Raw genomic sequence first — 14,006 nt, forward strand, 5'->3', positions numbered from 1 at the left:
TACCTGGCAATGCTGGGCTTGAACCCAGGACCTTCCTCATGAAAAGCAACTGCTCTACCCCTGAGCTTTATCCCTTCCCAGGAGTGCCTGGACAGTCAGCCTGGATCCCTCCAGATGGGCTGGACTCTCATCAGCTTCAGCCAGCATGGCAAATAGCCAGAGATGGGGGGAGTTGGAGTCTGACAACATCTGGATGGCATCAGCTTGGCTCTCTGCACCACTGGATGACAGCCTGACTTAAGGCAGACCACAAAAGCAGCCCGGACACCATACAAATCTATAAAGAAGATTAATAATTAAGAAGTGGGTCCCCAAATCCATGTTTGGGGGCAAGGGGGGTGTCAGGCCAGAAAAGGTTCAAGACTGCTGTACTGCCCGATCTTTCTCACTAGAGATGCCAGGGATTGGACTGGGGGCTTTCTGCACAAAAAACATGTGCTGTCCTGCTGAGCGCTGGTCTTTCCCTGAAGCAGGCAGCCTCTTCTAGGAATGAACACTTCTGGAGTTTCCATCATTCAATGCATTTCTCACAATATAGTAGTATCTCTCTCCCTACACGTGAAACGTGCTGCACATTATATGCAGGTCGGGAATTACTTTGCAGACTGACTTTCGAGGAAAGATGTGATCCCTTACAGGAATGGATGCATATTTTATAATATTTATTTTGCATGTCACCCAGATTGCACCATGGGAAGCAAACACAGCACTATCCATAGCTGTAGCTCAAGAGCACCATGTGAGCTCCCTGGATGTCCCAAGATAGAGGAGAAAAAATAAAACAGGAGGAAGCCAATTCTCTCTGGCAAAGTCTGACTTGCAATCTATCCCACTGTAGCAAAGTCAGTGGCTGGGTGGTGGCTGAAGAGTGTTTTTAGACCCTGTGGCAAGTAGATCACTCAGTATATTAGTTACCACAAGACTGGACTCCAGCCATTCAGGTAGTAGACATATGGATTATACTGGTAGCTGTGGTACACAGAAAGGGCCAGAGTAGCTCTGGAGAAGTCACGTTCTTTGAAGGCTGGAATTGCCAAGTTCTTATCAAGTCCACCAAATTCTGAGGCCAGCTGCTTCCTCTTGGTCTTATATCTTCTGTTCTGGAACCAGATTTTCACTTGGGTTTCGGTGAGTTTCAGGTGCTTGGCTAGGTGGGCTCGCTCAGGTGCAGACAGGTACTTCTGGTGATTGAACTTCTTCTCAAGCTCTATGACCTGCATATGGGAGAAGGCAGCCCGGGAACGCTTCTGCTGCTTTGGGAGTCTCGGTAAGGATTTGGGGGTGTTCTCAGAATGAGAGAGGAAGGCCTCTGCAGACTGATCTAGTAGAGAAGTAGAGAAGGGGAAAGTTATGACCTATTTAAACAATACCAAAAATTTGGGAGGGAGGTGAGGGAGGGAAGGAAGGAAGGAAGGAAGGAAGGAAGGAAGGAAGGAAGGAAGGACACACACAACCTACAACCAAATGGCATGTTTGGGCCACCTTGATCTCCCCAGCAAATCCTGAAAACCACACAATCACACTGCACATGGGATGTGTGTATGACAACACAGCATTTTGTGTATTTTCTTGATCTTTGCATATTGCTTATAAGGCCCCCTCTGAACCATGCATGTAAAAATGGCAATATACCATATTTAGCAATCATGGATTCCACTCCCACACAAAGAATCCTGGGAAGGGTAGTTTATCAAGGCTGCTGAAAGTTGTTCAGAGACCCCTGTTCCCCTGCAGAGGTTTAACAATCAATCCCTCTTCTCAACTTTGGGAGTGTTTGCTCAGCTCTGTGGTGGGACAAGGGGTCCCAAATACCTCTCAGCACCCTTAACAAACTACAATTCCCAGGATTCTTTAGGGAAATCTGTGATTATTTAAATACTGCTTTAGATGTAAGGTGCAAATGGGGCAGTGGGGTGTTGTGGTTAAGAGCGTTGGGCTTAGTTGGAGAGATCAAATCCCCCCCCCCCTCAACCACAAAGCTCACCCTGAGGGACTGGGAGCTGCTCTCAGCTTATTGTGCCTTTCACATGGCAGACTCAGGCAGCAAAGGGACAGGACAGGTCGCACCATCTCAGGCCGCAAATGGGGCAACGAAAACATTTCTTTAATAGCCCCCATATATAAACCTTCCTGCAAGAGGAAATCTAGCACGACAGACAGAGGCCACACTACAGGGATCATGCTAGTTTTCCTCCTGTAGGGACCTCTTTTTAAAGATATGGACAAGAGTTTACAAAAGTTACAAAACAATTCCCCACCACGCAATTGCTCCCCCACTTCGGGACAGACAGGCGTCAAGGCAGCCGCTGCCCGATCCGTGAGCTGAAGGTCCTGCAGCCTGCGGGCCACCTATCGGCTTGCCCTCCTCCCAGGGGCGCGGAGCAGCATAACTTGCCATTTCCCCCGCGCGCAACACCCCTGCCAGGTGGGCCAGGAAAAGCGGCTGCTCCGAGTACTTCCAAGCCCAGAGCAAGGTCCGGGACCGACCCTCCGCCCCGCGGCTCCCGCCCCTCCTTCCTCCCGTTACCTGCCGCGTCCGCCGCGCCGGGCTTCTCGGGGGCTTGGCTGGCCCCGGGCCGATCCCTCCGCGCCGGCGGACGCGCTTCCCCGCCGGGCTCCGAGGCGGGCGCGCCGCCGGGGCGCAGGATGTCCCGAATGAGGAAAGAGGTCAGCTGCTTGGGGCGGGCAGCGCAGCCCGGGCGCGCCTCGGGGGCCTGCATGACCCGCGTGCCGGAGAGGGGGCGCCCGGCGCTCGGCCAAAGTTGTGCTCCCGACGCCTCCGGAGGGCCATTTATAGCGGGTGGCGGGGACAGGCGGGCCCCTCGCCGGGATTGGTGCCTGGCGCTCCTCCCCGCTGCCTTGGAGCCTCTTCACCCATCCTCCTCCTCCTCCTCCTCCACCACCGCCCGGCTGCGATCCTGAGGCAGCGCGCACTGAACTAGGGAGCGTGCTGCGCTCTTGCGCGCGACTTCTCAGCGGGGATTTGGCAAGGCCAAGGGAAGCCAGTGGGTCGCCCTTCTCCCTTCGGGGTCAATTTTGGCGGAGAGAGGATCGTCACCTAAGGCAGTGTTTCCCAACCTTTTTTGGGCAAAGGCACACTTGTTTCATGAAAAAAATCTCGAGGCACACCACCATTAGAAAATGTTTAAAAAATTAACTCTGTGCCTATATTGACTATATATAAAGTATATATAAAGACTACGGATTTGTGTCACTGCCCATTTCCATGAAAGATTTATTCATGCATTTTGCACAATGCCACAATCCCACATGCAACTTTTAAAAAGGATGGGAAACACTGGGCTATGCAGCTGAGGGTGCACCGCTTATTGCCAGCAGTGCAAAATAGCTCTGCTTTGCTAATACCTGTTTAGCTGAGTAGGAAGGAGTTACAGTCCAGCAGCGTAGTCCTGTGTTATCCTAGTGCATTGGCCTTTTCAGGAAATTGGAGTCAGCGGGCACAGTTGTGAAAGCAGGGGACAGATTGGAGGTTTCAGCCTTGGGTATCTGGATGCCTGGCCTACCCAAAGATGGAAAGCAAGGGCAGAGGAGCAGACCTGGTTGCTGTCTGACTGTATGCTTAGAGCAGGGCTGGAGAAGGGGCGTGGGGCGGGGCTGACGTTGTCGGTCATCTGGAGGCCTGCCCCGGAGAGACGGAGGCACGCACTCCCCTGGACCACCTTGACGCGCATGTCGTAACCCGGGTCACCTCAGTCGTGCGAATGCGCGCCCAGCCAGGCCTCCCCCGCCGCGCTTCCCATTGCTGGGATTTGCCCGGCTTTCAGTCTCAAGGGAGGGAGGGAGGCTGCTCAAGACGCGAGTCGGAGGGGCGGCCTTCCGGCGGCTACGAGGGAGGATTTCGCCCCGCCGCCTCCACGACCAGGCCTTCGCTTCATCCAGGCGCCCCATCCCTCCACCTTTTGCACGCGCCTCCTTCCCGCACGCTTATGCACCCGTTCTTACATGCAAAAGGCGGCGGCAACTGCAGCTCCTCCTCCTCTAGAGACGAGGCGGGCGCTTGCTGCTGCTGCTGCCACTCGCTGGAAGCTCGCGATGGCTCTCCGTCAGCGAAGGCTTAATGGTTCCTCCCCTTCTCCTCCCCCCCGCTTCCAGGACGAATGGTACAGCCGGAGAAAGAGCGACACTCGAACTCCCGTGAGGAGGAGGAGCCTCCGACTCCCCTTAACACCTTCCGCGCCAGCTGCGGCTCTCCCTCTCTTACAACAGCCCTTCACATTTCAAGCGGTATCTCCTACCACTTTAAAGAGCGGCGACTTACCCCCCCCAAGGAATCCTGGGAACTGTATTTTGTTAAGGGTGCTGAGAACTGTTAGACTCCCACGGCACACCAGGCAACATCTCACGGCACACTAGTGTGCCGCGGAACACCGGTTGGGAAACACTGACCTAAGGCTCGACACCCAGCGCTCTGCGCACTTATGCTGAAGGAAGCTATTCTGAATTTGGTGGGACTTTCTCCCATGTAATCAAAATGCCAGGCCGACCCCCAATTTAACCCGGATTTAACCCCAGAGGTGGAGCTGGATGTGCACCCGCGGCAGCACGGCGATGTCACCCCCCCCACAGGGATGACACCCAGACGATTGAAGGATACTAGAGAATACTAGACCTAGAGAATGATCTAATATTGTGTGTTTTGCTTGTATCAAGTTGTTTTGTTGTTTAGTCGTGTCCGACTCTTCGTGACCCCATGGACCAGAGCACGCCAGGCACTCCTGTCTTCCATTGCCTCCCGCAGTTTGGTCAAACTCATGCTGGTACCTTCGAGAACACTGTCCAACCATCTCGTCCTCTGTCGTCCCCTTGTGCCCTCCATCTTTCCCAGCATCAGGGTCTTTTCCAGGGAGTCTTCTCTTCTCAGCTTCACGATCTGTCCTTCCAGTGAGCACTCAGGGCTGATCTCCTTCAGAATGGAGAGGCGTGATCTTCTTGCGGTCCGTGGGACTCTCAAGAGTCTCCTCCAGCACCAGAATTCAAAAGCATCAATTCTTCGGTGATCAGCCTTCTTTATGGTCCAGCTCTCACTTCCAGTTTGAACTATACGGACCTTTGTTGGCAAGGTGATGTCTCTGCTTTTTAAGATTCTCTTTTTAAGATTCTGCTTTTTAAGATTCTCTGCTTTTTAAGATTTTTATGATTCTATCATTCATAGAATCATAGAATTGCAGAGTTGGAAGGAACCCCAAGGGTCATCTAGTCCAACCGCCTGCGATGCAGGAATCTCAACTAAAACATCCATGACAGGCAGCCATCCAACCTCTGCTTCAAAACCTCCAAGGAAGGAGAGTCCTCCACCGCTCGTGGGAGTCTGTTCCACTTCCTAACAGCAAAATAACACCCTATTCCAAATCTTAGCAGTCTCTCAGAGTGAACCAGATGGACCCCTAATGAAACATTTTCCCCAGTGTGAAATCATCTGTCATGACACTGACATTTTCCTGCCAGGTATGAAAAGAATAACTACTGAATAGTCATGCAAACATGCTATCATCTCAAGCAAAACTTTCATTGCAGTCACATTATATGTAGTTAGGATATCAAGCTAGACAAGTCAAGTGTGGTCTTATTTGGAATACTACCAGTCAGCCCCCGTTTTCAAATGGGCCAGTGGCTGCTAAAATGTTAAAGGAAAATACCAGTTTACCATCTTCTAACAGATCAGCCTTCTGCTCTCTCTCAGTGGCAATGTTTTCCTTGCCCAATGCAAGAAAGATGTGCACCAAGCAAGGCAGATTCCTTTAAAAATGAATGCTGATTAGGAGAGTTTTGAATCTATTGGCAATGGCAACTGGATGAATGACATCATGCATTACACAACTGAGGTGAATAGCAGGATAAAACCATATCCAAAGCAATTTCACATGTTCTCTCACCTCTAACTGTCTCTCATCCATCAACCAGGTATTATATTTCAACAAAGCAATTTTCAAGCGAAAGACGGGCAGTATGCTAAAATAATAATAATAATAATAATAATAATAATAATAATAATAATAATAATAATAATAATAATTTATTATTTATACCCCGCTCATCTGGCTGGGCCTCCCCAGCCACTCTGGGTGGCTTCCATAGAAACCAAAAATACACTAGAATATCACACGTTAAAAACTTCCCTGAACAGGGCTGCCTTAAGATGTCTTCTGAATGTCAGGTAATTATTTATCTCTTTGACATCTGATGGGAGGGCATTCCACAGGGTGGGCACCACTTCTGAGAAGGCCCTGTGTCTGGGTCGCAATGAGGGAACCGCCAGAAGGCCCTTGGCGCTGGATCTCAGTGTCCAGGCTGAACGATGGGGGTGGAGACGCTCCTTCAGGTATACAGGACCGAGGCCGTTTATGGCTTTAAAGGTCAGCACCAACACTTTGAATCGTGCTCAGAAACGTACTGGGAGCCAATGCAGATCTCTCAGAACCGGTGTTATGTGGTCCCGGTGGCCACTCCCAGTCACCAGTCTAGCTGCCGCATTCTGGATTAATTGCAGTTTCCGGGTCACCTTCAAAGGTAGCCCCACGTAGAGCGCGTTGCAGTAGTCCAAGTGTGAGATAACTAGAGCATGCACCACTCTGGCGAGACAGTTCGCGGGCAGGTAGGGTCTTAGCCTGCGTACCAGGTGGAGCTGGTAGACAGCTGCCCTGGACACAGAGTTAACCTGCGCCAACATGGACAGCTGTGAGTCCAAAATGACTCCCAGGCTGCACACCTGGTCCTTCAGGGGCACAGTTACCCCATTCAAGACCAGGGAATCCCCCACACCAACCCACTCCCTGTCCCCCAAAAACAGTACTTCTGTCTTGTCAGGATTCAACCTCAATCTTTTAGCCACCATCCATCCTCCAACCGCCTCCAGGCATTCACACAGGACCTTCACCGCCTTCACTGGTTCTGATTTAAAGGAGAGTTAGAGCTGGGTGTCATCTGCATACTGATGAATACCCAGTCCAAACCCCCTGATAATCTCTCCCAGCGGCTTCATATAGATATTAAAAAGCATGGGAGAGAGGACAGAACCCTGAGGCACCCCACAAGTGAGAGCCCAGGGGTCTGAACACTCATCCCCCACCACCACTTTCTGGACACGGCCCAGGAGAAAGGAGCAGAACCACCGTATAACAGTGCCCCCAGCTCCCAGCCCCTCTAGACGGTCCAGAAGGATGTTATGGTCGATGGTGTCAAAGGCCGTTGAGAGATCCAGCAGAACTAGGAAACAGCTCTCACCTTTGTCCCTAGCCCGCCGGAGATCATCAACCAGCGCGACCAAGGCAGTTTCAGTCCCGCGATGAGGCCTGAATCCCGATTGGAAGGGATCCAAATGGTCCGTTTCCTCCAGGCGTGCTTGGAGTTGTTCAGCAACCACCCGCTCAATCACCTTGCCCAAGAATGGCAGATTTGAGACTGGGCGATAGTTGGCCAAATTGGCCGGGTCTAAAGATGTTTTTTTAAGAAGCGGTTTAATGACCGCCTCTTTCAGTGGGTCTGGGAAGGCTCCCTCACAGAGGGAAGCATTCACCACCCCGCAGAGCCCATCGCCCAGCCCTTCCCGGCTCGCTTTTATGACCCAGGATGGGCAAGGATCAAGGAGACAGGTGGTCGGTTTCACTTGTCCAAGCAGCCTGTCCACATCCTCGGAGGTAACAGATTGGAATTGATCCCATGTAACAGGACCAGACAGAACTCTAGCACTCTCCCGCCCTGGCCCTGCTCCCACGGTGGAGTCTACCTCCTTCTGAATCTGAGCAATTTTATCTGCAAAAAACTTTGCAAAAGCATTGCAGGCGATCTTGGGGTCCCTACTAGGCCCCGGTGGTACAGGTGGTTCCGATAGATTGCGAACCACCTGAAAAAGTCTCCTGCTGCTGTTTTCTGCAGATGCAATGGAGGCAGCAAAGAAGGCCCTCTTTGCCGTCGCCATTGCCACTTGGTAGGCTCGACGTTGAGCTCTAGCCCGTCTCCGGTCTGATTCAGAATGAGTTTTCCGCCACCGGCGCTCTAGCCGTCTCAACGATTGTTTCATCACCCTCATCTCTGGGGAAAACCATGGGGCTGTCTGGGCTCCATGCAATCGGAGAGGGCGCTTCGGAGCCAGACAGTCAATAGCCCTGGTTAACTCCGCATTCCAGCATGCCACTAGGGAATCAGCTGAAAGGCCATCAACTTGGGATAAAGCATCCCCTACCACTCTCTGGAAGCCAATTGGATCCATTATGTGGCGGGGGCGGACCATCCGAATTGGTCCCACCTCCCTGCAGAGGGGAAGGGTTGCGGAGAAGTCCAGTTGAACCAGGAAGTGAGCTGACAATGGCACTTCTTTGGTTTCGCTTTTACTTAGTGTCAGATCACCAACATCCATAGAGGTGAACACCAGGTCTAAGGCATGCCCGTGGCTATGAGTTGGGCCAGACTTATTCAGGGACAGCCCCATGGAGGCCATGCTTTCCACGAAGTCCCGAGCGGCCCCTTGTAAGGTCGTGTCGGCATGGATGTTAAAATCCCCTAGGACAACCAAACTAGGTGTCTCCAGGAGGACATCCGCCATGACCTGAAGCAGCTCGGGCAGGGAATCCTTGGTGCAGCGGGGAGGTTGCTACACCAGTAGGAATCCTGTACTGCCCCTATTGCCCAACTTCCAGAACATGCACTCAGAAAACTGGGTCTTCCCAATAGGACGCCTGGTGCAAACTAATGACTTCCTAAAAATCACTGCAACCCCCCCTCCCCGCCAACATGACCTGGGTTGCTGTGCGTAAGAGAAACCTGGTGGAAAAGCAGCGGCAAGGACAGGCCCATCTGCTTCATCCAACCAAGTCTCTGTCACACATGCCAGGTCATATCCTCCATCCACAATTAGGTTGTGGATGGCAGGGGTTCTATTCATCATTGACCTGGCATTGCACAGCAACACTTTCAGGTCATGTGGGTTTCCCTTGCTGATTACTGTATCCTTCCGGTCAGGACCAGACCTGGAGGCAGGAATAGACCTGGAGGCAGGGATAGTCCCCAGTCTTTATTCATTCTATCATAGAATGTTGTGTATACACAGCATAAATATCAGGAGTGAGAAGCAACTGCTGTCCTTTCCAGCTGTGCCCCAGATTGCATATAATTCAGCGGTGGCCACTGAGATCCAAGCCAGCCCCTCTTCCCATAGTCTTTCCCGTATTTTCCTGTACAGGTCATGTTCCTGTAGTTTGTAATCCATGATATTTGGGTGGATTACAAATTCAATTCCCTTGTATTTCCAGAATGTATTAATTTGGAAAGAAAATACTCATTCCCCATCAAAGCCCTGAAGTGACCCCATGTAAAAAATAAAGACATTTGCACCCACTGTATTAATGCTGCAAGGGACTTTTTTATGTGTGGTTATGACCTACTGGTGGCGGAAGGAGCGAGCCGCATTCTGGTGAGTGAGCCTGTCCTTGGCTGTGATGCTGGTTTTAGCCCTCTCACTGGTTGGAGCTGAAGGAGCTAATGGGCAGAGGGATTAGGAGAGGGAGGCTGGGGAAGATGAAACAGGTGTGAAAAGGCAACTGAAACCAGTTTAGGTTAGATTACTTTTCAAAACCATTGGGCATTTTTTTAGAGTAAATGAAGGGATTTCACTCTGCTGAAATTCATCGTTTACAACTTTAAAAAGAGACACAGGTGATTTTCATCTGTGATCTCTGCTGTGGTTGATTTCAAATACTATGTGAATATATGTTAGTCAGGTATTTCTCCCTAAAAAGTGTTAGGAGAGGCATTAATTTTTTAATTAGAAGGAAGCTGAAGAAAAATAGAAGATCAAAAAAGACTTAATCCTAATAACACAGGGACAGTAAATTGTAGACTGATGATGGACTTTAAGAAAGTCCCCCAAAAAGAGTTTAGCCATGCAAAATTTAAATTGAAAACTGAGAAAAATACTAAGATGGAGATTTTAAAGTGAACAAGGAAAATTAAAAATACTGGACTGGAAAAGCCAAGAGAAAATAAAGATAAATGAAGGTATGTGAAGGGGGGAATCAAGTTTTACTTACCTTTCAAACTAATGAGTATTTGGATGAAAAGAAGGAGCACATCAAAGGGTACATGGATATGAAGTCTGCTTAAAGCAGTGGGAGAATGAGTAGGGAAAATAGAAGGCTTTTCTTTTAAAAGCCAAAGAGACAAGTCGTTTCATGAATGAAAAGTTTGAGTTTTTGGTTGCTGAAGCTAGAAATGTGCGTGTGGAGGGGGAAAAAAGAGCAAAGAAGACAGGGAGAGGACAAAACCGTTCCTTCTGATTTCATGTTTGCTCAGGTTGCCTTGGAAGGAGAGAAAGACAGGTAAGTTAAAAACTTGCTGAAAAGGCCAATAAAGCATTTTGAGGATGAACCTGCTGGTGGCGACTGGAGAGGGACTGCTCAGGGACATGGCAAGTCCAGGATCCCGTGGGAAAGTGCTTTCTCTGAGGGAAGTTTCTGAGAGTGGCTAGAGTGGTGGATTAGGACCTGGGAGACTAGAGTTCAAATCCTCCCTCTGCCATGAAGCTCTCTCTCTCTCTCTCAGCCTCACAGGGTTCTTGTGAGGATCAAATGAGGAAGCAGACGAGAACATCAACTCCACTAAGTCTTTCCAGCAGAACCTGCAAGATTACAATAAGATATGGGAAATGGAGCTCAAATGGTAACTATGGAACAGGCCAGGCAAAATTACCCTGATGTGTAACGTGATTATCTAGTGGTAATAACCAAGGATTTTGGATTTTACTTTATTTTTGCTAAGCATCTTCTAGGAACAGCTACTTAGCACATAGCTCAGGCAACACAGAGCGTTTATACAAAAAAACTTGGATCCTCTAGCACTGAAGGCAATATATTTAAAATACCAATTTAAAAAGCAGATCTAGCAGCCAGCTTCCTTTGGAAACTAGCGCTGCAGTTGAAGGAAGGTAACTTTTAAATGCTCTTGATTTGTCAAAAGTGGTGACAGGTGCAAATACCTAACAAGTAAACTTGAAATGCTACATCACAATTAAAGTAACAATGCAGTTGCATGTATTCCGACTGAAGGGCTTCTAGGTGAGTATCTCGTGCTTGGCTGGAGAGAAAATCTCTTTTCCACCTGCAATTCTTGTGCTAAGACACTTTAAAGTCAACGTTTTATTTACCTTACAAACTAATTAGTCTTTGGATGAAGACTACTCAGTGATCTTTTTCAATGCAATGCTTTTGTACTGGTCTCTCCTTTCTGTATATTCCCATCTTAAAATGGAGCCTTGAACTCTGGAATATGTCTCCAGTGTGTCTTGCAAGTGGAGGATTCCAGTGGAGGGAGAACGAATGCTTGAGAAGCGTTGTAGTGAGTAGAGCTGTGCTGAAATGACTGGCCTTTCCGGCAGCAATGACAAGATTACATAATCAATGGGAAGCGGACGTCAAAAGGTAACTATACAACAGGGCAGGCAAACTATCACTGATACGTAATGTGGCTGTGGTAGCGATACCTCTAAAATAATGGCCTATGATTTCACTGACAAATGTGTTAAGGGGGTGGATTATGCTGTATCCCTCACCGCTCCATGTGCATCCCTCCCGAAGTGGCGCACTCGGTGGAAGAGGACGACCATCCCAGATTGGAGGAGTGTACCGTTCTTCGGTCAAGGGTGTAAGATACCTGCGCTCCCCTGCTATTGTGCTCCATCTGCAACACTTTGTGCTAAGACTCTTTCAGGTTGCGGTGACTGAGTCGTCAGAAGAGGCCCTATTCTGTGTCACCACAGTGAGAGTCACCTGCAGGTAGGAGAACACTTCTTCTTTTGTCCCAGCTCCTCTTTTCTTCAGGCTTCCCAGAATTCACTGTCCCTGAAGCAGATCTGTTCAGTTGACGAGAAAGATGCAATGTGCGTAAGAGCTCTTGATACATCAAGAAAAACCCTGCAGTGAGAGTCACCAGCTCTAGGACAGTGCTGATTTAGGTAAATTCACGTTGCACCATTCAGTGTTTTTTTTTCCCAGGGCAATGCTATTTGTATGGGTCTCTCCTTTTTCCCATTTTCTTTTCTGATGGTCTCTTCACAGTTCTCTCCAAAGATCCTGCAACACTCAAATGAAGCCAGCTCTTCCAGCTGAGTCTCAGAAGTCACAGTGGTAAGAAAAACTTTTTTAAAAAAACACAAAACATTTTCTGCAGAATTGGTGGAAGGTGGCTGGGGACAAACTAGTGACTCTATATTGTAACCCAACTGAAGAAGCTGCCAAGTCACACCTCAAATGGACAAACGAAAGGGTGAGCATTGAGCAATCTTTCCTCTTTCCACACCAAGCTTAATGGCAGAGATTTAAATCTGACGCTCACCTCTCTGTTCTGCCCTTCTAGATTAATGGCTTATCTAGCTTCAATCAAAAATGGCGGTCAAAATGGTATTCCAGGATTGAAGGACATTTAGGTGAGTATCCCTTGCTTGTCTAGGGAGAAAATCTCTGTTGTGTTCCGTCTACAATTCTTTGTGCTAAGACTCTTTCAGGTTGCAGTGACTGAGTCATCAGAAGAGGCCCTATTCCGTGTCACCACAGTGAGAGTCACCTGCAGGTAGGAGAACAGTTCTTCTTTTGCTCCAGCTCCTCCTTTCTTCGGGCTTCCCAGAGCTCACTGTACCTGAAGCAAATATGTTCAGTTGACGAGAAAGATGCAGTATCAATAAGAGCTCTTGATACTTCAAGAAAAACCCTGCAGTGAGAGTCACCAGCATTAGGACAGTGCTGCTTTAGTCGAAATGGTATTCCATGATTGACATACATTTAGGTGAGTATCCCTTGCTTGGCTAGGGAGGAAATCTGTATTGTGTTCTGTATGAAACTCTTTGTGCTATGGCTCTTTCAGGTTGCAGTGACTGAGTCGTCAGAAGTGGAAGCCTTTTGCAGCAGATTTCTTCGTAACTCTTAAGTTTGTTTTTCCCCGAGAGAACATTCTATTTTGTATGACTCAGTAGGGTAGCAATCATTTTTAAATGTGCATACATATACAGCATTTGCAAATCAGTCTCTTTTCTGTTTTTAAAGCCATGTGTCAGTGGTCACTATACGCAAAGAGGCCAATTTCTGCAATTTGGACACTGAGGGGAGGTCAGAGGGAGAAGATGGAGAGGAGGATCTGGATGCTGAAGGGGCAACAAAGTTTCGTGAGCAGGAAGAACCTGTGAAAGGGAGCAGTTCAGACTCCAAGGCTGAAGCAGAGGAGGGGCGACAAGAGACTGCTGAGGAATCCAGGGAGTCTCCCTCTCCTGCTGTAACAAGCTCCCCTCCAGCCTTGTCTCCAAGAACACACAGAATAATGAGGAGAGCAGAGGGGAACAGAAGCCAAAGATGCTCAGAAGCTGTTTGAGACTGCTGGGGAGAGGAGGAGCCCTAGAAGGCAGGGACCGTCAGTCCTGACAACAACTGCACAGGGGCAAGACCTACTGGGAAGTGTCGCTGAGATGTATGTTCATTTCCTTGAATAAAAAGTTGACTGAGAACTGGAAACTGCCTTTGCTTCTTCATGCTGACCTGCATCCCTGACAGCCTGGCCCTTTGTGTTTCCCCTGATCATGGGGAAGTGCAGTTTGACCCTAACTTTACTTAGGAAGGAGAGAGTGTTGGTCAAAGGCGTCCTGGTAGTTGCTCCCCCCCTTAAAGGCTGTAGCTCAGTGGCAGAGCACATGCTTAGCATTTAGAAGGACCCGGGTTCAATTTCTGGCATCACCAGGTACGGGTGGGCCCAACTCACAATCCCCTTTGATATGATCACCTGATCAAAATCTTGGCATATTGCAGAGATGGCAAAATGGATGGAACTGTTAAAAGATACAAATTTAGAATATTTTAAGGAAGACTGGAAATCCTTTCTAGTCTAAGTAAAAGGTTATTATTTCCCCTGTGAAGATCACAGTGGCTCATCAGTGGATGATCATAGATATATCTCAACCTGAATTAACCTCACAAGGCTGCTGGGGTGAGCTCCTTGGAGGAAGGGCACGATAA

General features: G+C 49.0%; 1 protein-coding gene and 1 long non-coding RNA gene across 6 annotated transcripts; one reads left to right on the forward strand and one right to left on the reverse strand.

The window, feature by feature from the left end:
* Positions 1-641: 641 nt before the first annotated feature.
* On the reverse strand, positions 642-2,830 carry NKX3-1 (NK3 homeobox 1). The gene is made up of 2 exons (XM_081171562.1): positions 2,528-2,830; positions 642-1,321 (listed from the first exon to the last, which is right to left on the reverse strand). Exons 1-2 carry the CDS (start codon positions 2,718-2,720, stop codon positions 912-914), a joined length of 603 nt encoding a protein of 200 aa, XP_081027688.1. The 5' UTR covers positions 2,721-2,830; the 3' UTR covers positions 642-911.
* A 6,412-nt stretch (positions 2,831-9,242) lies between these two features.
* On the forward strand, positions 9,243-13,508 carry LOC308574246. 5 transcript variants are annotated; one of them, XR_014002377.1, is made up of 3 exons: positions 10,560-11,962; positions 12,178-12,433; positions 12,606-13,508. It is a non-coding gene; the product is annotated as an uncharacterized lncRNA (long non-coding RNA). The 5 variants fall into 5 exon arrangements; XR_014002379.1 differs by having other exon boundaries at positions 10,560-10,671; positions 11,288-11,962; positions 12,178-13,508; XR_014002375.1 differs by lacking the exon at positions 10,560-11,962 and adding an exon at positions 9,243-10,011 and having other exon boundaries at positions 12,178-13,508.
* The last annotated feature ends 498 nt before the right edge of the window (positions 13,509-14,006 follow it).

The sequence above is a fragment of the Podarcis bocagei genome (genome assembly GCF_964188305.1).
Source record: "Podarcis bocagei genome assembly, chromosome: 15".
NCBI lineage: Eukaryota > Metazoa > Chordata > Lepidosauria > Squamata > Lacertidae > Podarcis > Podarcis bocagei.

What these genes read in the sequence shown, in the direction of transcription:
- NKX3-1 (XM_081171562.1), bottom strand. Translation starts at nt 2,720, where the DNA reads ATGCAGGCCCCCGAGGCGCGCCCGGGCTGCGCTGCCCGCCCCAAGCAG. An exon ending in CGGCGCGGCGGACGCGGCAG is followed by an intron (nt 1,322 to 2,527) that starts GTAACGGGAGGA and finishes CTTCTCTACTAG; the next exon opens with ATCAGTCTGCAGAGGCCTTC.